Source organism: Xenopus tropicalis, chromosome 7 (genome assembly GCF_000004195.4).
Source record: "Xenopus tropicalis strain Nigerian chromosome 7, UCB_Xtro_10.0, whole genome shotgun sequence".
Lineage (NCBI taxonomy): Eukaryota > Metazoa > Chordata > Amphibia > Anura > Pipidae > Xenopus > Xenopus tropicalis.
Genome location: NC_030683.2, coordinates 120,491,082 through 120,516,700, shown reverse-complemented (window position 1 = coordinate 120,516,700; position 25,619 = coordinate 120,491,082). Strand labels below are relative to the sequence as shown.

Sequence of the window (25,619 nt, the reverse complement as noted above, 5' to 3'; positions counted from 1 at the left end):
CTCAGGTTTTTCTGCAAAAAAACCGTCTCCAATGACAAAAAGTGTCCTGTTCACTATATAACCTCTCCTGGTGACCGTCCCCTGCTTAACAGCGCCACTTGCTGACTAAACTAGAAACAGTTCAGTATTTAAGATCCCCATACACGGGCCGATTCTAGCTGCCGATATTGGTCCCTTAGACTGATTCGGCTTCTAATCGGCCCGTGTATGGGGCACTAACAACGGGACTGCCCGACTGACATCTGACCTGAAATCGACCAAATATCGATTGGGCAGGTTAAAAAAACTAGATGGATCGGGGACCGCATCGGCTCGTTGATGCGGTCCCCGAACTGACTTTGCCTATACCCGTTGTGATAATTTGATCGTTTGGCCCCAGGGCCAAACAACCAAATTAGCCTGGATTCTCCCGATATCGCCCACCCGTAGGTGGGGATATGAGGAGAAGATCCGCTCGCTTGGAGACATCGCCAAGCGAGCGGATCTGAAGGTGTATGGCCACCTTTACAGAACGGTACCCTCCTTTAAACACGGGGGAGGGTGCATTCCAAGGCTACATCGTATATGAATAAACTATAGTGCAAGTGTGATTGACATGCCTAAATTAGCTTCTGTTAATACAAGTGGTCTGGCTCCTCGATTTGTTAGTAATTCATTGTTTGTAAGATCTTATTAGAAAATAGCATAATATCCCATAATATAAAACCTTCAATCTGAAAAAGAAGATAAGACATGGGTTACTTATCAGTTAAGGTCTATGTAATACAGAGGGTTTAGATTCCTATGAACTAAACCCATTGCATCCTATAGAGCTTATACGTTATCTACTATTTAACCTGTGCCATTTAGCCCCATTTCAGCTTTAAAAGGCTTCCACCTTGGCTACACATGATCTTATTTATATACACTGTAGCAGCGTTTGTGAATCAAACACACCAGTTTGACAAGTTTTACAACAGTATATTGGGTTTTAATTGCTAGTATCCAGAAGTATATGGAATAAATACACTTTGGAAAGCCAATAATAGAACAGATAAGCCAACATTTCAGTTTATAAAATGCTGTTCTCTTCCTAAATGTGTGCAGGCTCTCTTTTCTCTATGAACGCACTTTCCAGTAGGAATGGAATTGACTTCTTCAAAATCTGTTTATAATCCCGGCCAGTGAAGACATAGATGATTGGATTAAGACAACTGTTAAAGAAAGCCAAGCATTGTGCAAGTGTATAGAGGGTCATTTCAAGGTGATGCCTCATTATGTTAGGGCCTGCTATTTCAATTATACACAACAAATATAAAAGAAACCAGCAAAAGAAGAAGCAAAAGGCAGTTGTAATAATCATTTTTAGGGTTCGAGCCGACCCAGGGATTCTTTTGCTTTTAAACACCTTGAATGCAATAAGCCCATAGCAAATAGTAATGAATAAAAAGGGGATCAGAAAGTACAACACAAATGTAGTAATACCAAATGCTATCATTATTACGCTATAAGTCTCATAATCTATTATGTTTTCCCAGGCTTCATATGTTAAAGAACATTCAGAAAAATTGCGGTAATATAAAATATTAGAAAAACAAATCAAAGGGGAACCAGCAGCCATAGAGAAGAACCAAATGATTGCTGAGATGATTGCTGCTGACCTGGAAGTTCTGTGGTTCCTTGACCATATTGGGCACATAACACAGACACAGCGATCGATACTGATTGCTGTTAAAAGCAATACACTTGTACACAGATTTAGGTATCTGGTAAAATATGTGACCTTGCACATTATCTGACCAAAGGGCCAGTTACCCCACATGGCCTTTTCGGTAATAAAAAGAGGAAGGATCAGGCAGAAAGAGAAATCTGTAATGGCCAGGTTGAGAAACCAAATCGTAGTCATTGTCTTTTTCATTTTGAATCCAGTGATCCAGATAACCAGTCCGTTGCCCACAGTTCCTAAAATGAAGGTTATGGTGAAACACGTTATGTACATTGCTTGCGTCAAGGTTCCTGAGTGGAAAGATTCCTCAGTGGAAAAGTTGGTGATGTTGGGAGAATGAGTGTAATTCTCCATTTCCACTGCAGACCTGATGAAGGAAAATTGAAGTTAGAAATAATCTGTGATTCTGGCATTGACTGACACTGCCTAGAGTTGCACTGCCTGTTATCCACAAACCCCCAAATCCTTCTTAATCAAGGAGCTCACCAGCACAGTTTGATCTAATGGTGAATGAAAATATCTACTGAAGACGGCAAAGGAAGCAATCAAGCCATTTAGCGTTGCATCTAATTCAGTACATACCCTAAGCCTGCCTCTTGTAATAGATTTGGATACCTTATTCAACCTATACGGGGAATTGAAATAGCTGGAGAAGTGATATGTAACTGGTTCGAATAGTTTTTCTAGAAAGATTCAATAGCTCTGATTTAGCATTCCTTATAACAAACTTTCATGTTATTCAGTTATTTAAAAATGTTTGTATATGTTGCGGATCTGATCAGAACTGAAGTGGGGATGGTTAGTACTATTTATGGGGACTATGAATGCATACATGCAAGTATATGGTATTGACAACATTTTATAAGTGTGTATAAGGTCTGTATAGGCACATTTACACATTACAATTCATTAGTTCTGGATTGCGTTAAAGAAAATCTGTGATGGCTATTTAGGTATTTCTTACCCTATCTGATACGCTAATAGGTGGGTAAGATACCCTGAAAAGCCTTCTGGAGAGGGTCTTTAGCATTTCAAAGTGTTTATGGCAAAATCGTATCTAAAGGAAACTGTATAACTATTCACAAAATGGCTCAAAATGTGTGAAACTCGGTTGGCACGCAACTTTTTTGAAGCTTTTTTTTGATGCGCAACAAATTTTCCCGTGGCTAATTTTCTTGAAACAATTCGCCAATGGGGAAATGCAGAAATTCACTGCGAATCCATGCCTGGCGAAAACATTCACTCATCACTACACACAGAGAAAGAAAGGAAGGAGCTGGCTGTACCCTATAACCCGTGGGCAAAATCTGAATGATCTGTTACCACTTCCTGTCTCTAGGCATGAAAATCTGACTAAAGTGCTTCGTCTCTGGAAAAGAACCATGGTTGTCTCTGTTTTAGTAATAAGCGAATCTGTCCCGTTTTGCTTCGCAGGAAAATTTGTGAAATGACAGAAAAATTTGTTGAAAAGCGTTTGGAGCCCGCAACTTTTTTTATGTGACCGAGCCCATTTTTACTCAACCGCACCCATTTTACATGACTGCGCCCAATTGGTCGCAACTGCAACTTTTTTAATGCGCGACACATTTTTTTGTGGCGAATTTTCACGGAAGTTTTCCGAAACAAGTCGGCATTGCAATGTGGAAATTCCCTGTCAATCCACGGATGGCAAAAGAATTCGCTCATCACTACTCTGTTAACCTGACTGTGGTACATACTGGAATCTACAGTATATTTACAATACTATACATATACAGTATCTACACAATACAACATAACTAACCTTTATTTTACGTTTGCCTGAATGCAAAACTTTGCCTTTAGCAACATTGAATATGTTTTGCCAGTTTTCTACCTAGTTCTTCAATGTACATCCTGCATGGAACTTGTGGTTTTGGACAGTTTTGTACCTTCTGAAAAAAACAAAGACAGTACTTGCAATGCCAGCTGGAAGATTATTTATGAATTATAGCTTTGCTCCAGCACTGTGGCCTTTGCTTTTGGATCACTCCTGGAACCTGTTGTGTGGAAAACTGTAGGAGATATTGCTGGAAGGACTCGTTGAGGAAGGACCTCTCCTACACCTCCCACTAAGGAACACAGCCGCTGAGGATGGAACAGGACTGGGACCAAATGGAGGAGTGCCGAACCAGACGTCAAAGCAAAATCGAGAGGCAGTAGCGTGGTTGTGCAGGCATCAGGGTTCAAAGTCTAAATCAGGCCGGGTCGAGGATGAAAATCAATAATACACAATGCTTGGCGTCAATCACAAAGGAAACGATCACTTCGCAATGACTCCCTGCTTCTGGCGTCCTTTTGGGCGCAATGCGCATGCGCTGGCATCTGGACGCACGTCGGCGTCAAGACGCACGCTGGCGTCAATGCGCATGCACCGGTGGCTATGCGCGCGCTGGCGACAACGCCATACTACATTGATAAGAATTTGCTTAAATATAGTAACTCATAGGCTAATGTCTCACAGAACAAGTTAGATGCCCACGATAGATTTCTGCTACCAGTCGGGCAAACTTGCCTGCAGGAGAAAACTTGACACAACTACAGAAAACTGAAGCGATGTGTAGGCCTTTCCACCAGTGACTCCTATTGTTGCCCATGGAACGGCATTTTGGAGTGGCTAGTCGCAGGCAGTAGCAGAGATCTATCTCAAGTGACTAACTCGCTCAGTGGGACAATAGCCTTAATATCAGAACTAGGGAATTGAATGTCTGACTGATGGAGAGGGGCTATAGCAAATGAGCAGTCGATACATATGGAATAAGGCCACTTTGTTGCTTTCCAAATGAAAACAGACAAATTAAAAAAGAAGATGTTTTGCGATTTTTATAATCTGTGTTTTCAAATAAGCACTGACAAATACCAACCATTGATGAGCCTCTGAAGCAATATAGGGGTACTCCAAGTTTGCAAATGGCACAACAGCTGTTGGTTATATTAACAATAAGTATAGGAAAGCAGTTGAGCAATTGGTGGTTAGGGACAGAATTACAACTTTAAATGTTGAAAAGACAAATGAGAAGGTAATTGATTTTAGGAAAAACTGGTGTCCAACCTCCACTGCCAGAGCCCTAAGCAACCCATCCAGCAAGCCCGCCCCCCAAAGATGCACTTAAGACAGAGGGGAGGGAAGTAATGCTGGTGTGAGGGAGACTTGGGGGCAGTGGGACTGGGGGGTTCCGGACTAGGGGTAGGCAAAGAGGTATGTGCCTGACCCCGACCGTTGTGCCCTAGGTATGTGCCTTTTCTGCCTACCCCTAGTTCCGACCCTGTCCACAGCACATGGAGGGTACTACCGTCAGGAATGTGATATTCTTAGCCGTGAATTTGGCAGATAATCTCTTAATGAATTTGACTACTGCTTCTATCATCAAGGAAGAAAATCAATGTTTATATTTTCTATGGAAGCTAAAGAAAGCTAGTCAGCCTCCTTCTATCCTTACAACTTTTTATTGTGGCACTACTGGGGGAGTTTTATGCTGCTACATCACAGTTTGCTTTGGAGATAGTACTGTTGCTGAACAAAAGTCCCTGCAGAGGATAGGTAGGGCAGCAGATTTATAGGAAATTCCCTCTTGCCCATCTCACAACTGTATAGAAAGTATTTCATCCACCGGGCAAATAGCATAGCGCAGGATATTTTATATTTTATATCCACTCATGCACTGTTTTTTCCTTTACCATTTGGCAAAAGGTTTCACAGTATTTGAACAGCAACAGCCAGACATTACCTCAAGCAGTTAGTTCTTAATTCACTTAATTTGGTAAAATGGGAAATAGAGTCAAATTAAACTGTAATTCTTAAAAAGGAACAAAAATGAGTAATTATATCAGTGTTGTTTCGGCACAAAAACGCACTTGGATAAATTGAGCATGGGCTATAGATATAGATGGTAAATGTCCATTGACATAAATATGTACATCACTATAGATAAAGATTATTTATGATCTAGAGATCACTCTTGTTAAATGATTATTAGCACAATATGAACGTGTCACTTTGGATGAACTGAGCAATGGATTATAGATCAGGCAAATGTGCGCTCGTAGAATATGTGTCACTTTGGTATAGAACTTTTGTAATTTTTTATACCAAATTCCTATGAAGTATTAGTACAGGTATTAGTTTATTTTAAATATAATTATATTGTTTTTATTGTCTTTTGCAATCCTTTTTCTGTTATAATAAAACAGTTCATTGTACTTGATCCCAACTAAGATATAATTACCCCTTATTGGGGCAGAACAGCCCTATTGGGTTTATTTCATGGTTAAATGATTCCCTTTTCTCGGTAATAATAAAACAGTACCTGTACTTGATCCCAACTAAGATATAATTACCCCTTATTGGGGGCAGAACAGCCCTATTGGGTTTATTTAATGGTTAAATGATTCCCTTTTCTCTGTAATAATAAAACAGTACCTGTACTTGATCCCAACTAAGATATAATTACCCCTTATTGGGGCAGAACAGCCCTATTGGGTTTATTTAATGGTTAAATGATTCCATTTTCTCTGTAATAATAAAACAGTACCTGTACTTGATCCCAACTAAGATATAATTAATCCTTATTAAAGGTAGATCAATCTTATTGGGCTTAATTAATATTTAAATAAATTTTTTATTAGACTTAATACATGGACATCCAAATTATTGAGTCTATGGGAGATCAAGTCACAAGGGGGCAGGTGAAGACAATGTAGTTGCTATTGCCATATCTTTACCGTTATAACTGTATTATCTACCTGAGCAGTGGCATCTTCCAAAAACTACAATAATAAAGTACCATCTAATAATATCTGTCTGCATTTAGCCCAGGTAATTAAAGGCGCTTAGCCCTGTAGTTGCCAAGCAACTTTGCTTAATCACGTTCTCATCCAGGAAACTACAGGCCAGTAAGTTTGATGCCTTTAGCAGGAAAACATTTGAATAATGTAATAAAGGGGAACACCACCAAAATATTGTTTTTCCTAAAAGAAATAAAATGTAATTCTATGCAACTTTCCAATTAGTGTTAATTAAACCCTTGTTCCTTAGCCATCCCTCCTTATTCTTATTGTTTGTTATATCATTGCTTATCATTCTATATCCTTACCTTAGGGAAGTCTTCAAAACTGTCTGCTTTCTCTCTCTTTCTGTTCCGTATTACTGTGAGAAGCAGAGCAGATAACAAACTATTTAACAACCAAAGCACAAACTTTTTTAGATCTCTCTTCTGTGATTGGTTTCTCAGATTTCAGGTTTTATTTTTTAACAGCGCACATGCGACCTGCGTGTTCTAATGATCGGTATCTAATGATAAATACATGCAACTAGTTGAGTAAACGAATACTGTCATGCAATTTTTTTTTCAAACCCATCAGTTAATAGAGCTTCTCCAGCAGAATCCTGCATTGTAATCTGTTTTTCCCATGGGGCTAGCCATATTCTTCATTTCCCAGGGTGCCACAGCCATGTGACCTGTGCTCTGATAAGCTTCAGTCACACTTTACTGCTGCGCTGCAAGTTGGAGTGATATCCCCTCACCCCCAGCAGCCAATCAGCAGAACAATGGGAAGGGAGCAAGATAGCAGCTCCCAGTAGGTATCAGAATAGCACTCAATAGTAAGAAATCCAAGTCCGGCATGGGACTCCTCCAGTTACATGGGAGTAGGAGAAACAATAGGTTAGCTGAAAGCAGTTCTAATGTGTAGCGCCGGCTCCTTCTGAAAGCTCAGACTCAGGCACACTTTACTGCTGTGCTGCAAGTTGGAGTGATATCCCCCCCAGCAGCCAATCAGCAGAACAATTGGAAGGGAGCAAGATAGCAGCTCCCAGTAGGTATCAGAATAGCACTCAATAGTAAGAAATCCAAGTCCGGCTTGGGACTCCTCCAGTTACATGGGAGTAGGAGAAACAATAGGTTAGCTGAAAGCAGTTCTAATGTGTAGCGCTGGCTCCTTCTGAAAGCTCAGACTCAGGCACACTTTACTGCTGCGCTGCAAGTTGGAGTGATATCCCCCCCTCACCCCCAGCAGCCGATCAGCAGAACAATTGGAAGGGAGCAAGATAGCAGCTCCCAGTAGGTATCAGAATAGCACTCAATAGTAAGAAATCCAAGTCTGGCTTGGGACTCCTCCAGTTACATGGGAGTAGGAGAAACAATAGGTTAGCTGAAAGCAGTTCTAATGTGTAGCGCTGGCTCTTTCTGAAAGCTCAGACTCAGGCACACCTTTTCGCAATTTTTTCGCCAGTTTCGCTGATTTTCAGCTCATCGCTATTAGTCAGCACTCACCTACTTTACAGTCTTTTTAAAAAAATCAGGTGCACGTAATCCATTGTCCACTCACCAACTACAGTACGTTACAACACACCAGTAGGAGGCACAGTGCCATTCACAATTCCAATTTAAAAGCCTTTATTCATGGGGTATGGCTTTGGTCTGTAACAACTGCAATGTTTCAGTCCTGCCCCCGACCCTTTATCAGGCTCGGTTTGGGAATGGTGTTGTACCTCCTACTAGTGTGGTATGAAAAGTGTATTGATTTTTGGCAAAATTGGGTTATGATGTTTGATTGGTGCAGAGGGCACAAGAATTAAACTTGCATAGGATTGTTTTGAAAAATACCACCTTGGACATGGATGTGCCAAGCAGGGGCAGGAGAAGATGTTTTTGGTGGGGGGGGGGCTAGGAGAGGAAGGATTTGACATTTTTGGACATGCCCATTTCCCCCCTGAAGCCCCCTGACTGTCTCTCTCCCGCCCGAGCGACCTGCCCCTCCTCTTGCACCGCCCACCCCTCCACCTCCATCTCTCCAAGTTTGTCTCCGTTTAGCCCCAACTTCCAAAACTGTGGGGGGGGGGTGAGATGGGGAAGGGGGTAGGGGGGACATCCTTGTATGTCGCCAAAAGATTTGGGAAACGGTGAAAAATTCGCAAAATGACAAAAATGTTGAACATTCAAAAAAGTTGTCTCATCTGTCAATTTTTTGACGCCTATAGCTATTCTTTTGATGCTCGGCAATTTTTTTGGACGTGGCCAACAATTTTTGGACACACAACAAATTTTTCCATGCCGAATTTTGTCGCCTGTTTTGCGGAAAAATCCACCAATGCCAAAACGGGGAAATTAATGCCTGGCGAATATTTTCGCCAATCACTAATCTCTTCCTTATTGCGAGTCATATCTAGGAGTCCCACAGACTATAAGATGTAGGCTCTCTACAGGTTACAGCAATGTTTTTCTCTCTCTCCTCTGGGGTTTCTCCGACAAAAAGTAAAGCCTGAAGCCAGATATATTTTTTGTAACTACATATTTTTCATATTCATTTACCAGATGGTCCAAGTGAAACTCTGCCAATTACTTTAAGTTTGTCACAATCCTAGTTTGTCATGTTCACATGGGCATTTCATTTTTGTACTTGAGATCTTTTTTCAGAACAGCATTTGGGGTATCACAGTCTGAGCTTTTCTACATATACTTCTGTGTTGCAGTGGTTTTTGGCTCAGGTTTCCACATATTTGTCTCCTGTGTCATTTTCTGAATTACAGAAAGGCCATCTCCCATAGACTTCATTTTAATCAGATAATTCAAAATTTTTAAATGATTTCCTTTTTCTCTGTAATAATAAAACAATACCTGTACTTGATCCCAACTAAGATATAATTACCCCTTATTGGGGCAGAACAGCCCTATTGGGTTTATTTAATGGTTAAATGATTCCCTTTTCTCTGTAATAATAAAACAGTACCTGTACTTGATCCCAACTAAGATATAATTACCCCTTATTGGGGCAGAACAGCCCTATTGGGTTTATTTAATGGTTAAATGATTCCCTTTTCTCTGTAATAATAAAACAGTACTTGTATGTAACCCTTTCTTGGCTGTAGCCAAGCCAACAGCACGGCTAGTGTAGGTTTAGAGCATGGGGTACATGCGACTCAGTCCTTCAGGATGGGCTTTCGCTATGTGGAAGTAACCAAACAGAGCTATGGTGTAGTGCAACTACAACCCACTGTAGCTGTGTGCAGTGCAAAATAACAAATGGGCGCCAGAAAGTTCTTGCAGTTGAACAGTAGAACTGGTTTATTTTCAGCGACAAGCAACTTGCAGGGTTATGCAATATCCTCACACACATCAGTTAGCATAGCATTTCCCTGGGGACAGCACAGAGAGGGTGCACACCCGCTCTCTGGAACAGCCAGCTGGATACCCCACTCCTCAGGCCCCACGGCAACTCTGGATCAGGGGTCACACACTACCTGCCTCCTATGGCTAAACCGGGGCCCTACACTAAGGCAACAGGGCCTGTCTGGGAGGGACTCCCACAGCTACTTTCCTCTGAGCCAAACTGCTCTTCCTTCCCTCACTATCTCACTCTCCTACAAAGTGCTCCACACAACTTGCTCTCTAACTGGCCCTCATTCACGGGTCCCTGTCCCCGAGAGTGACTGACACACTGACTGACTGGGGCACATGGCTTACTGGGGCCTAGTCCCTTGCCTCCAGCACAGTGCTGCTTCCCCTGTGAGCAAAGGCAGCCAAAGAGCCAGGCCCACCCCCCTGCTAAGCACTATATCTGTGTCCCAAGGGAGGGGTCTCCCTGTTACCCAATAAACACACATATGAACTCAAACTGATACAGGGGTCTTTGCCCAGTAACAGCACAAACCAGGAAGCTGCAGGGTTTAAAGCCATAGGGACTAGTTAACCCTATGGATCCCTACATGTACTTGATCCCAACTAAGATATAATTACCCCTTATTGGGGGCAGAACAGCCCTATTGGGTTTATTTAATGGTTAAATGATTCCCTTTTCTCTGTAATAATAAAACAGTACCTGTACTTGATCCCAACTAAGATATAATTACCCCTTATTGGGGGCAGAACAGCCCTATTGGGTTTATTTAATGGTTAAATGATTCCCTTTTCTCTGTAATAATAAAACAGTACCTGTACTTGATCCCAACTAAGATATAATTACCCCTTATTGGGGGCAGAACAGCCCTATTGGGTTTATTTAATGGTTAAATGATTCCCTTTTCTCTGTAATAATAAAACAGTACCTGTACTTGATCCCAACTAAGATATAATTACCCCTTATTGGGGGCAGAACAGTCCCATTGGGTTTATTTCATGGTTAAATGATTCCCTTTTCTCTGTAATAATAAAACAGTACCTGTACTTGATCCCAACTAAGATATAATTACCCCTTATTGGGGGCAGAACAATCCTATTGGGTTTATTTAATGTTTAAATGATTTTGTATTGGGCATAAAGTATGATCATCCAAACTACAGACAGATCCCTTATCTGCAGCTGCAGGAGGAACAATGAATGAAACAATTTTATTGGTTGCCATGGGTTACTGCCCATGGGCAAATTTGCTTAGTGTTGAGAAATGACCCAGAGTGTCTCTAAAAGGGAAATGGTTTCTTCCACAGCTTAAAGTTTAAGGGTGAAGACACACAGAGCTACTAGTAGCTGCTACTTGTCACGGCTACTAAAATAGACAATGCTGATCATTTACTGATAACTGTCTCTAGGTGTGTTTTAGCAGAGGCAATTCTCATTACTGTCTATGGCAGGGGATTTTCTTGTGTTTACTAGCTGTGAAAAAGTAACTGTTACAAGTAGCTCAGTGTGTCTTCACCCCAAGCATCTCAATAACAGCAATGATAAAGTGATGTTTATGGTTTACACAAAGTTGGTAGTTTTCTAAATAATGGCACATTACTGTATTGGGCCATGTAAAAGGAAATACACAAATTTAGTTTTTGTAAATCCAGACAATTCGAAAAAGTCATGATTTTCTGACAAAACTCAGCAAAATCTCTAAAGTTTCGAGAACTTCAAGGAGAGGGAATGGACCTCTGCTGTTGACTTCTTCATGAACTCGGCACATTTAATCTGGCGAATTGTCGCATTTGGATTTGTAGCCATTTAGATGCATATTAAACCTCAAAAAAGCTGCAGCATTTTTCCTTTTTTATTGTTTTTATTTGATGCCGTTGCAATGGAATACTGGTTTCAGCCAGGTTACTATAGGCCTATACGTTTGATGTCTGTACTGGGGAAGCTTTTGAAAGGGCCACTGAATGGAAAAGAGTTAAATTCCCAGTATGGGTTTATAACTAGCCGACCCTACCAAACAAATGAAAATGCATTCTACAAAACTGAGCAGAGACTTAGACCTTGGGGTAGAAGTGGATGTGATTTACTCAGATTTTGCTAATGCATTTGATACAGTACCACCCAGAAGGCTAACGGAGTAAATTAAGGAATATTGGCCTTGAACATTATGTACATGAATAAATAACTGGGTTAGATTTAAAAAGAGCAGTAATACATCAAATGTTTGCCATTTGTATCAGTGTTATTAGCAGTTTATGATCATTTCCTCAGAACTATTTGGTTTTTCGGTATTTTATTTCACGTTACAGAACTTTGCAATAAGACACTGAATCTCACACCGTGTTGAATATACTGTCTGTATTACTGTACTTTAGCAGGAAGAGTACATATTTGGAAATAGAAGACATCATTACTTTCTTAAAATTTTGGCCGACATATTTACAAATGTTAACGTTATCAACACAAAGTCAACAATGAACTGTCTTAGATGCAAAACTGCAAACATGGTAAGTTCATCTGTTTATTTATTTATTTATTGAAATTAAGGAGGGTCACATGCCTCTCTGAATGTGTTTTCCAAGAGAAATGGGATGGACTTCCTTAGACTATTTTTAAAGTTCTGTCCAACGAAGACATAGACCATTGGGTTGAGGCAACTGTTAAAGAAAGCCAAGCATATTGCCATGTGAGAGATAATATAACCATAAGGCCATTTAATATTAAAACCCGTGATTTCCTTCAGAAACATTAAATGGAAAGGAAACCAACAGAAAAAGAAGCAAAGTACAACTGTAATTATAATCTTGAAAGTTCGAGCAGATCCCGGTGGCCTGCTGCTTCTTCTCACCCGGAATGAGATAAGCCCATAGCAAACCAGGATAATGGTAAAAGGGATCAGAAACACAGACACAAATCTGGTCAAAATCATAACTTTTTGCCGAGTAGGAGAATGAACGTTTGACCCGTCAGCCCCGTTTCCATAGGTAGAGCCACAAACTGAAATATTGCCGCCATGTACAACATTAGTGAAAACAAGACTTGGAGAACTGACAGCCAAGCCCAAAAGCCAGATCATTACTGAGGAAATCACAGCTAATCTCAATGTTCTATGGCTCCGGGAGCGTATTGGGTACAGAACGCATAGGCATCGATCAAAACTAATGACCGCTAGAAAAAAGACACTGACAGCCATGTTTAGGTCGAGGATACACGTTGTAAGCTTGCATGGTATCTGCCCAAAGGGCCAGTGATTCAGTATCACCACCGGTATATAGAAACCGAGGGACAAGCAGAAGCAAAAATCCACAATGGCGAGGTTTAGAAACCAAATGGTATTAACTGTCTTTTTCATTTTGAATCCAAACACCCAGATGACCAGTCCGTTTCCCAAGGTGCCTAAAATGAATGTGGTGCTCAGCCACACTATGCGCATCACTTCTACTGAGCGGTAAATGCCTCCTGGAGATCCCTCCTCTTGTACATTGGCGTCGGCAGAGATGTTAGCGATGTTATAAGAAGACATGTCTTTCTCGCTATCCATTATGGACCTGGGGGGGTTGAGAAAAAAGCCAGAGATACATTAAATAGGAAAACAACATTGGAAAGAGAAATCCATCTGTATCAGTTACTTTTTTTTCCATAATTTATTTAATTCAATAGCTGACTTTCATTTTGGTTGTGTTTTTATACACTGCAATATTATATGGTTTTAAATAAGTACATTTAGAAAAAAAAATAAGCCATTGAAACTTTTCTGTTTGCGTATTACTGGAAGACTTTTGCCTATAGCTTTATTCTAGCAATAGTGACTCAGACTGGACTAAAGTAAAACCTCTATTGTCCCACGGTGCCCTCTAGTTCTGTACATTGCCAGACTATGGCACTTCTAGCTCCTTCTAGATGTAGGAACAAAGAACAAGAAGCCAACTTCACACAGGTGGGGTTTGACTGGAGGATCTGATTGGAGCTTCCCCAGTGCCCCAATACATAGCACACAGCAGTATTTGCCCCACACACAATAAATAGCTACCTGCACCCTGTAGCACCCAACAGTATCTGCCCAGCACTCTGAATTACTTCCCCAGTGTCCCAGCACACAGCACCCATCAGTATAAATAACTTCCCCTGTGCCACAATACATAGCGCCTAGCAGTATCCCCTTATCCGAAAGGTCCCAGGTCCCAAACATTGCAGATAACAGACTCCATGCCTGTACTAGCAGTAATAACTAGCACTTCAACATCCAGAGACATACACATGTCTACTTCATTCCCACATACATACATGTCTACTTCATTCCCACTTCATTCCCACATACATACACATGTCTACTTCATTCCCACATACATACACCTCTACTTCATTCCCACATACATACACCTCTACTTCATTCCCACATACATACACATGTCTACTTCATTCCCACATACATACACGTCTACTTCATTCCCACTTCATTCCCATATACATACATGTCTACTTCATTCCCACATACATGTCTACTTCATTCCCACTTCATTCCCACATACATACACGTCTACTTCATTCCCACATACATACACGTCTACTTCATTCCCACATACATACACATGTATATTTCATTCCCACATACATACACATGTATATTTCATTCCCACTTCATTCCCACATACATACACATGTACTGTATATTTCATTCCCACTTCATTCCCACGTACATACACATGTACATTTCATTCCCATTTCATTCCCACATACATACACATGTCTACTGCATTCCCACATACATACACCTCTACTTCATTCCCACATACATACACATCTACTTCATTCCCACATACATACATGTCTACTTCATTCCCACATACATACACATGTCTACTTCATTCCCAGATGCATACATGTCTACTTCATTCCCATATACATACACATGTCTACTTCATTCCCACATACATACACATGTCTACTTCATTCCCACATACATACACATGTCTACTTCATTCCCACATGCATACATGTCTACTTCATTCCCACATACATACAGATGTCTACTTCATTCCCACATACATACACATGTCTACTTCATTCCCACATGCATACATGTCTACTTCATTCCCACATACATACAGATGTCTACTTCATTCCCACATACATACACATGTCTACTTCATTCCCATATACATACACATGTCTACTTCATTCCCACATACATACACATGTCTACTTCATTCCCACATACATACACATGTCTACTTCATTCCCAGATGCATACATGTCTACTTCATTCCCACATACATACAGATGTCTACTTCATTCCCACATACATACACATGTCTACTTCATTCCCACATGCATACATGTCTACTTCATTCCCACATACATACACATGTATATTTCATTCCCACTTCATTCCCACATACATACACATGTCTACTTCATTCCCACATACATACACATGTCTACTTCATTCCCACATGCATACATGTCTACTTCATTCCCACATACATACAGATGTCTACTTCATTCCCACATACATACACATGTCTACTTCATTCCCACATGCATACATGTCTACTTCATTCCCACATACATACCATACATACACATGTATATTTCATTCCCACTTCATTCCCACATACATACACATGTCTACTTTCCCTATCTCTTTCTGTTACACACAATATATTTCTTTCTCACATACATACACACACAATGAGAGTCCCATCTATGATTCACTTACCCAAGACCTGTAAGATGTAGGTTCTCACCGGGCTGTAACATCTCCTACTTGACTGTTTCCCTCTCTTCTCTTACATTTCCCATGAAAATACAATTTGAGACTAAACGTGTAATTATTCTCCCGGGACTTCTCCTCTGTCTCTTCTTGGCTGGGAATGATTGTGTGACTACATATTTCCTATCTTCATTTAGCAAACGACTCCAAGAGTAAAGCTGCTACTGTCACTGAGTGCTGTAATGGCCGTATTTGGGTAGGGAATGTACTGAAGAAGAAAGAGATGCATCTAAACAGAGTTAAATATCTGATACATTTCTTTCTTTCATATATTCCTCATGTTTGGCTCATGTCTCATTTTTTTTTAAACAAGCAGAAGGAAAGGGCACATTCTTAAAGAGGTTGTAAACCCAACCATAACCCTGTCCCACTGCGCCCCCTAGTTTTGCTATAGAAGCTGCTAAATAACGTAATTATAGGTGCAAGAAAATTCCCCACTGAGCATTCTACTGAGCAACCATCTCATTATAAATGCAAGAGAAGTGACCAATGAGAATGCTGATTCCCAGCACTGTGTCAGGCATCTCCCTGTTACCTTACATATAGAGATAATTATGGCATTTTTCCCTTCATTATATTACACTGGCAATTTATATGGGGATAATAGAAGACACTAAACTGTAAAGAAGCAAAACAATTACTTTTTTTTTTTATCTTTGTTGCCTCTGTGGTCGGTCTCTGATCCCTTTCTCAGATATTCATGGTTTTATAAAAGCTCACATGTAATGTGATAAGTTATGATCAGTATCTAGTGACAAATATTTGGCTGAGAGAAGTGTGAAAATCATATTAATATTGTAAGTGAAGGGTACATTATATGAGGAGAAATTGTAAGGTTTTTTACACCAGCTGGTAACGTTCATGAAAATGAAACAAAAAAGCCCAAAGTCCCTCAAGCACATGGGAGTAGTAGGCATGTATCAAAGAGCACCAAACCTATACTTACCTGCCTACTATAGAACAATTAATTGCTGAAGAATAAATTATACAAACTCAATAACCGACACCAGACCATGTAAATGCTTGGAGATCGGCCGCAGCTGTATATTTATACACAAATCAGAATTACCAAAACCAAAAATCAGGTATAAGCCAGACTCTGTACCTTCAGTGCCCGCCATGACCACAGCCAACCACGTTCCTCAGACTGCGCCCCTTACCTGAGGTGTGTGGCTTAAATAGCCTCGCATCTGCTGATTTCCATCTGGTGGGCTATGCAGACCAATCACCTGGGGACTCAAAGCTCCCTATGTCTAAGGCTGATGCCACACGTGACGTTTTTCCGCTGCGTATTTTCTAATTCTCTCGGCAGCTGAAAAACGCCCAATATCAACATCCATAGAAATAGCTTGAAAAGACTCGAAGCAAACCACACAATGCGGAAATACGCTAGAAAAGGTAGGCCGAAATACGCCAGTATTTGCAAAGCAAGCTATTCCTATGTATACACAAAGGCAGCTGCCAGACCTAGCGGAAATACGCAGCGTTTTTTGCTATTTCGCACTATTAGCACCATGGAAACAGGATTTGCTTACGTCACCAGTACTAGGCTGAAAAACGCCATAGTCAGGGGCTGTGCGGCTTGTACGGCGTTTTTAGGCTGAGAAAAAAACGCAGCGGAAAAACGCCACGTGTGGCATCAGCCTTATAATACAGTGGACCCTAATTGATTTTCATTTCCCTTTATGGGAGCTGCTGCTGGTATTAATGATACATTTTGGCTTCAGCCAATTCTTCCATAGGGGAATTTCTTTTCAAGAGGGGCTTTACCAAAAAAATTGTACATTCAAAAGAAAATGCTGAAAAGAGATATAAAAAGCCTTTAGTTAACCTTTCATTATACAGAAAAAAAACACTTCAAAATGCATCAGTTTATAGCACTGCTCCAGCAGAATTCTGCACTGAATTTTGTTTTTTAAAAGAGCAAATGGATTTTTTCATATTTCATTTTGAAATGTGACAATCTCTTACATTCCCAGGGGCCCTCAGCCATGTGACGAGCAGAATATCCAAGGCTATTGTGATACTAATATCTACAGTTAGTATTAGCGGTTGTATATATAGTTTATGTATGTGAGTGTATAGATTGGTAAGTATAGGTTGTGGGTGCTGGGTTTACTTGGAAGGGTTGAACGTGATGGACTCTGGTCTTTTTTCAACTCTATGAACTATGTAACTATGTAACTATGACTTATGATCCCATAAACTTCAGGCACACTTTACTGCTGCGCTGCAAGTTGGAGTGAAATCACTCCCTCCCTTCCCCCCCAGCAGCCGATCAGTAGAACAGTGGGCAGGTAGGAAGGTAGCAGCTCCCTGATACATCTGCTGAAGGATTCAGCTGCCTGGACTGATAGTGCCTCCATGGGCTAATAGCACTGCTGGTACTGCCCTGCATTTTAGTAAATGGGTAAACAGACAAAACTGCCTATACTGCATCCCAATAATTTAGGGCTTCAGAAATTTCTCTGCCAGTTAAAATACACTGTGTAAAAACTGCCCCATGTGCCATTAGACTCAATTAGTTTGTACAGTAAAGGAGATATAGATATACACACAGTATGTACTTGTAAGTAGTGATGGGCGAAAAGTTTCGCCAGGCATGGATTCGCGGCGAATTTCCGCGTTTCGCCATTGGCGGATTGTTTCGCGAAACGGCTGAAAAATTTCGCCGCGGAAAAATTCGCCGCACGTCCAAAAATTGTCGCGGGCGTAAAAAAAGAATAGTCGCGGGCGACAAAATAATAGCTGCGGGCGACGAAACAATAGCGCGCGACGAAACAATAGCCGCGCGCGACGAAACAATAGCCGCGCGCGACGAAACAATAGCCGTGCGACAAAATAATAGCTGCGGGCGACGAAATAATAGCCGCGCGACAAAACAAGAGCCGCGGGCGACGAAACAAGAGCCACGCGCAACGAAATAATAGCCGCGGGCGACGAAACAAGAGCCGCGCGACAAAACAATAGCCGCGGGCGACGAAACAAGAGCCGCCGACGAAACAAGAGCCGTGCGACAAAACAATAGCCGCGGGAGACGAAACAATAGCTGCGCGACAAAATAATAGCCGCGGGCGACAATTTTTTTTGTCGCACTACATTTTCGCCGTTTCGCGAATTTTTCGCCGTTTCGCGGATCTTTTCAAAGATTCGCTAATTTTTTGGCGAAGCGAAACGGAACAGATTCGCTCATCACTACTTGTAAGTAATGGCCCATTGACTTCTATGAACAATAACTTCAGATCCTAAATACATTTTACAGTGAGGGGCAGTAGTTATACCCAAAAATACATTAAATATAGTGAGATTTAGTGGAATCCTTAGCCCCAAATACATTAAAGGGGGTGTAAACCCAACCATAACACTGTCCCACTGCGCCCCCTAGTTTTGCTATAGAAGTATGAAAAACCCAATTATAGATGCAAGTAAATTCCTCACTGAGCATTCTACTGAGCAACCATCTCATTATAAGTGCAAGAGAAGTGACCAATGGGAATGCTGATTCCCAGCACTGTGTCAGGCCCCTTGCTGGTACCTTACATATAGAGATAATTATGGCATTTTCCCGTCATTATATGGCACAGGAATCAGACATGGGGATAAAGGGACAGACTTGTTCTGCAACTTTCTTTGACGCACAACGAATTTGGGAACAAATTTATTAAACAGTAAAATGGAATTTTGTTCTTGTTTTACCCATTATTAAATAAGCCCCTAAGTTCCATACAAAAGAACTGTGAAATTTCCTTTGGGTAAACTGGGGTTGAGTTTTATTTTGCTCTCAATTAAAAATACTCCTTTGTTTCCTGCAGGTTATGACACAGTGAGGAGGAGGCCACTGACCAATGTACGTTCCTTTGCCCCATCTTCTAATAGTAAGTTGGTCTCTGCAAGTAAATACGTTATTAAACATTTATATGAATTCAACTCATGATCAAATAAATACACATAAATACAAGAACAGCAGCTTGTGTGCCCAGGCTCTTCAGAAATACATGATATATGGGCAAGAACAATGTCCATTCACTGTATCCTGGATCCAGTTGTAGATACACAAACCCAATGTCAGGATAGATGAAAAGTATAAATAAGCAGTAATTCATGTCACAGCAACGTCAGTTTTCTATTAAGAACTGTCTTTAGCTGGAACATATTCTGAGCAATAGGAACTAAAAGAAGATATGAGTGAGGCCCAGGTCATTGTGTTGCTCTATAGAACTTTATTACGATCTTTATTGTCAATGGTATTATTATTACATTTATTTATAAAGCAGGCAAGTATTCACAGCACTTTACATATTAACTGACAATCCCACTGATACAATAGAAAATGAGGGCCCTATTTACAATCTGAGATAAGGGAGAGTTTATTGTCTCTATTACACATTATTTTGACTGAAGAGGCAACTGCAATGAAACTCTGGGCAGAAGAATCTACTACAAATGCAGGTGATTCCAACCAGTTCATAATCAGTAATTGCTATTCATATAATGAAACACATATTCCAATAAAAAAGTTCACAATGTTTCTGCACATTCAGACTCACAACCATGGCAATTCTAAGCTTAGGGCAGTTTATTAGAGACCAGGGTTACCAGATTTATTTTTCCAAACCAGCCAAACTCAGTTCTAAAACCAGCCCAAAACTAGCCAAAAGCCACTTTGAAAGCAGCCCAAAAATAGCCAATATGCGCAAAGAAAAAAAATTCTAAAAAATAAAAGTATATATATATATGGGAAAATATGCCTTTATAAAGCATATAATCACTACCCATGCCCTGTGCCCCCTCTCCAGTTACTGGGATGGCTGATAATTCCCTGCCCTCGGTGCCCAGTCCAGCTGGGAAGTCACTACAGAAATAGATTCAGAATGTTGCATTAACCCCAGACATGATATACATATGGGTGTGTTGAACTACAACTCTCAGCAGCCCAAGATATCCTGAGAGTTATAGCTTAAGGATCAACTACAGAACTGCCCCCACATCACAGTAGAAAGTAATAGTACAGTAACACACCCTATAGAGCAGGGAGCAGGGGGTAGAACTGCCCCACATCCCAGTAGAAAGTAACAGTACAATCACATACCCTATAGAGCAGGGAGCAGGGGGTAGAACTGCCCCACATCCCAGTAGAAAGTAACAGTACAATCACATTCCCTATAGAGCAGGGAACAGGGGGTAGAACTGCCCCACATCCCAGTAGAAAGTAACAGTACAATCACATACCCTATAGAGCAGGGGGTAGAACTGCCCCACATCCCAGTAGAAAGTAACAGTACAATCACATTCCCTATAGAGCAGGGAGCAGGGGGTAGAACTGCCCCACATCCCAGTAGAAAGTAACAGTACAATCACATACCCTATAGAGCAGGGGGTAGAACTGCCCCACATCCCAGTAGAAAGTAACAGTACAATCACATACCCTATAGAGCAGGGGGTAGAACTGCCCCACATCCCAGTAGAAAGTAACAATACAATCACATACCCTATAGAGCAGGGAGCAGGGGGTAGAACTGCCCCACATCCCAGTAGAAAGTAACAGTACAATCACATTCCCTATAGAGCAGGGAGCAGGGGGTAGAACTGCCCCACATCCCAGTAGAAAGTAACAGTACAATCACATTCCCTATAGAGCAGGGAGCAGGGGGTAGAACTGCCCCACATCCCAGTAGAAAGTAACAGTACAATCACATACCCTATAGAGCAGGGAGCAGGGGGTAGAACTGCCCCACATCCCAGTAGAAAGTAACAGTACAATCACATACCCTATAGAGCAGGGAGCAGGTTGTAGAGCAGACAGGTTGAGCCTGAATAGAATAGAATTGGGAGCCTCTGTCTATACTGTCCAATTGCATGCTGGGTATTGTAGTTTTATATTAATCCTAGCTGTAGGCTAATTGTTAGCTACAAACTACATTACCCAGCATGCACTGGGGCAGGCATGTCAGGTTTACTAGGGGGAAAAAACTTTGGCTAGTTTCCAAGTTACAAATCCGCCAAGGCTCCAAGAAATAGACCAAATCTGTACCTTGGCGGGTTTGTATTTTGGAAACCCGCCTGGGCTTTAAATTAGTAGCCCAGTTTGGCAGGAAAACCTGCCAACCTGGCAACCCTGTTGGAGACTCAAGGTCCTTTAGCTCTAAAATAAAGAATTCGGTGTACAAATCAGTAGAAGGCCATACCTAGATTGCTGAACAAGAGATTCAGATCAGTTTCCAGATGTACAGAAGTTGCCTGGTGATACTTATTTCACTTCTAGCATCAAATTATCAGTCACATTTTGCTATGTTATCCTTCTTTCAGCTAGTAATGGGCACACCATGGAAACAAACACCGATTGTAATGAAAAGGTACATTTACCATATGGTCTTGTGGATAACTGAGGGAGGCTGGTGTTGTTCACCCTTGTCTTCCATTAGATCCAAAGGGAATATATCATAAGGATACACTTTGTTCCCAGCAGCCCCCCATTGAAGCACAGTTGCTAAGAACTCAAACTCAAACTGCTTACAAAATTGCTTTATAGCTTTTGGCAAAAGCTCATTTAGTCTTGTTGGGCTCCACTAGTGCTGAACTGTAGGTCAGGTGATAGGTGTGAGAAAGTCTAAGGGAGAAGACACATGGAGCTACTAGTAGCAGCTACTTTTTAATGGCTACTAAACTCTAGAATATACCCTGCCATAGACAATACTGAGAGCTGCCTCTGCTAAAACACACGTAGAGACAATTATCAGTAAATGATCAGCATTGTCTATTTTAGTAGCCACAACAAGTAGCTGCTACTAGTAGCTCCGTGTGTCTTCACCCTAATGCTCCAAGAGATTTGTTGTAATGTTGTGGAGAATCCAGTCCTAGGCAGAACAGGGCACAATTCGGAGGCTTTTTTTTTTTTGCCCATGCAAGGAAAAAATAGTTCCTACTGTACATACAGTTGATATTTTAAATATTATATGTCAATCAATAAAAAGTTTTCCACAATGGCTGCTTATGCTCCAGGTATACGTACAATGGATAATGGAAGCAGGTTTCATTTATGCATAATACTCCAGAAAGCTCAATTACAATTCCAGGATTACTGGGATTATTGTGTACTTGCCCGTTGTCAATGCAAGTTGCACGGTATAGGGGTAATTTGTGGAAGGCATGGTGTAAAGTGCAAAAATCCACTATGTTTTGGCAGCCAGCTTTCCACCCTAGATGAATTACTGCAGGTCTTGGTGGCCACCTCCGTGAACATAGTAATGCTGTATTTGGAGGTGGGCGGAGGCAATTGATTGGAGGCAATTGATCCCCTAACTGGAGACCTTTTTAGACTCACAAGGTAAGAAGCAGCGATAGACACAGGGCAACAGGGGTGTAAGGACAGGGCCCATTAATAATGGACCATGAGGTGCATCCAGATCCCGGACAGAAGTGCCCTCAGCACGAGCACCAAGGGGCACGGATTTGCTCTCTATTGGCAATTTATAAACTGTTATTATGTTCCAACATTTCCGGGGGGTCAAGACTCTCTCTGAATGTGCTTTCCAGAAGGAATGGAATTGACTTTCTTAAAACCTGTTTAAATTTCCGGCCCATGAAGACATAGATGATTGGATTGAGACAACTGTTGAAGAAAGCCAAGCAGTCTGCAAGGGTATAAATGAGGAATCTATGATGCAACGGTACATAGTGACCTACAACATCGATTACAGGCAACACGCTATAAAGGACCCAGCAGAAGAAGAAGCAGATGACAGTTGTAACTATAATTTTCAAGGTTTGAGCCGACCCATGGATTCTTCGGCTTTTCTTCACTCTGAATACAATGAGCCCATAGCAAACAAGGATGATGGAAAAGGGGATCAGGAGAGTGAACACACAATCAAAAATGACTATTGCCTGGAAAGTTTGATTGAAAGTCTCGTCGGTTGTGGTTATGTTTTCCCAGGCTCTATTTGTGACAAGACATACAGATATATAATATATATTTATATCCCTCATCAAAAGGTAAGAAGAACTGAGAGCCACCGAGAAGAACCAAATGATTACTGAGATGATTGCTGCTGAACTGGAAGTTCTGTGGTTCCTTGACCATATTGGGCACAGAACACAGACACAGCGATCGATACTGATTGCCATTAAAAATAATACACTTGCAATGGCATTTAGGCTTATGATGAAAAATCTCACCTTGCACATTATTTGACCAAAGGGCCAGTTACCCCACATGGCCACTTCAGTAATATAGAGTGGAAGGAACAGGCAGAAAGAGAAATCTGCAATGCCCAGGTTGAGAAACCAAGTTGTAGTCATGGTCTTTCTCATTTTGAATCCAGTGATCCAGATGACCAGTCCGTTGCCCACAGTTCCTATAATGCACGTTAGGCTGAAACACGTTATACTCATTGCTTGTATCAAGTATAAATTCACTCCGCTGTGTGCCCACGGGACTAAACTGGCATCAATGGGAAAGCCGGTGACGTTAGGAGAAGTAGTGGAATTCTCCATTTCCGTTGCAAACCTGAGTAAAGGAAATTAGTGACAAAAACTTGAGTTTTGTAAAATTTACAACTTATAACTGTGTAAAAATTCACTCCCCCAATAAGGGGTAATTATATCTTAGTTGGGATCAAGTACAGGTACTGTTTTATTATTACAGAGAAAAGGGAATCATTTAACCATTAAATAAACCCAATAGGGCTGTTCTGCCCCCAATAAGGGGTAATTATATCTTAGTTGGGATCAAGTACAGGTACTGTTTTATTATTACAGAGAAAAGGGAATCATTTAACCATTAAATAAACCCAATAGGGCTGTTCTGCCCCAATAAGGGGTAATTATATCTTAGTTGGGATCAAGTACAGGTACTGTTTTATTATTACAGAGAAAAGGGAATCATTTAACCATTAAATAAACCCAATAGGGCTGTTCTGCCCCAATAAGGGGTAATTATATCTTAGTTGGGATCAAGTACAGGTACTGTTTTATTATTACTGAGAAAAAGGAATCATTTAACCATGAAATAAACCCAATAGGGCTGTTCTGCGCCCAATAAGGGGTAATTATATCTTAGTTGGGATCAAGTGCAGGTACTGTTTTATTATTACAGAGAAAAGGGAATCATTTAACCATTAAATAAACCCAATAGGGCTGTTCTGCGCCCAATAAGGGGTAATTATATCTTAGTTGGGATCAAGTGCAGGTACTGTTTTATTATTACAGAGAAAAGGGAATCATTTAACCATGAAATAAACCCAATAGGGCTGTTCTGCCCCCAATAAGGGGTAATTATATCTTAGTTGGGATCAAGTACAGGTACTGTTTTATTATTATAGAGAAAAGGGAATCATTTAAAAATAAATTGAATTATTTAATTTAAATAGTATCTATAGGAGATGGCATTTCCATAATTCAGAACTTTTTGGATATTAGGATTTGTAATAGGATTTCACTGTTTTAAGATGCAGTCAGTAAACAATAAACTGCCCGTAAAGTGACTGATAAACAATCACAACAACTACAATATAAATCCAAATCTTCCCCCTGCACAATTCTCTCCATAGGGCTAGTGTCTTTCTGAGGAAAAGGAAGAGGAAGGGTCAGTGATAAAGAGCTTTAAGAGCTGATGCCTTTTATACATGGTGGAACATCTTTCAACCAAAAGAGAAATAGACTTTGTGTTATGGCCGCAGTGAATAAATCAGACTCCTTAATGTGCTTCATCTCTATACTCCAACCCAACCTCATTGTATAATCCTATATCCTTACCAGGGAAGACTTCAAAGCCGGCTGCTTTCTCTCTCGCGTCTGTATTCCTCTCAGCATCAGAGAAGCCAACAAGCTGCTTATTAATCTAAGTACAACTTTTTAATCATCGTTTCCTCTGTAATTGGTCTCTGATCCCCTTCTCAGATATTAATGTTATGAGAAAAGCTCCCGTGCAAATGTGCTTGTTCTGATCTCTATCTCTTGACAAATGCACGCCAGCAGCCTACGGATTAAAGTGATAAAAATAAAAATAACTGAT

General features: G+C 40.8%; 2 protein-coding genes across 2 annotated transcripts; both read right to left on the bottom strand.

Moving 5' to 3' along the window:
* Positions 1 to 1,072: 1,072 nt before the first annotated feature.
* On the bottom strand, positions 1,073 to 4,094 carry LOC116412383 (N-formyl peptide receptor 2-like). The gene is made up of 3 exons (XM_031906554.1): positions 3,991 to 4,094; positions 1,795 to 2,072; positions 1,073 to 1,518 (listed from the first exon to the last, which is right to left on the bottom strand). Exons 1-3 carry the CDS (start codon positions 4,092 to 4,094, stop codon positions 1,073 to 1,075), a joined length of 828 nt encoding a protein of 275 aa, XP_031762414.1.
* Positions 4,095 to 12,226: 8,132 nt separating this feature from the next.
* LOC116412268 (C3a anaphylatoxin chemotactic receptor-like) lies at positions 12,227 to 13,377 on the bottom strand. Its single transcript, XM_031906126.1, has one exon. It carries the CDS (start codon positions 13,373 to 13,375, stop codon positions 12,377 to 12,379), a length of 999 nt encoding a protein of 332 aa, XP_031761986.1. The 5' UTR covers positions 13,376 to 13,377; the 3' UTR covers positions 12,227 to 12,376.
* Between the last annotated feature and the right edge of the window lie 12,242 nt (positions 13,378 to 25,619).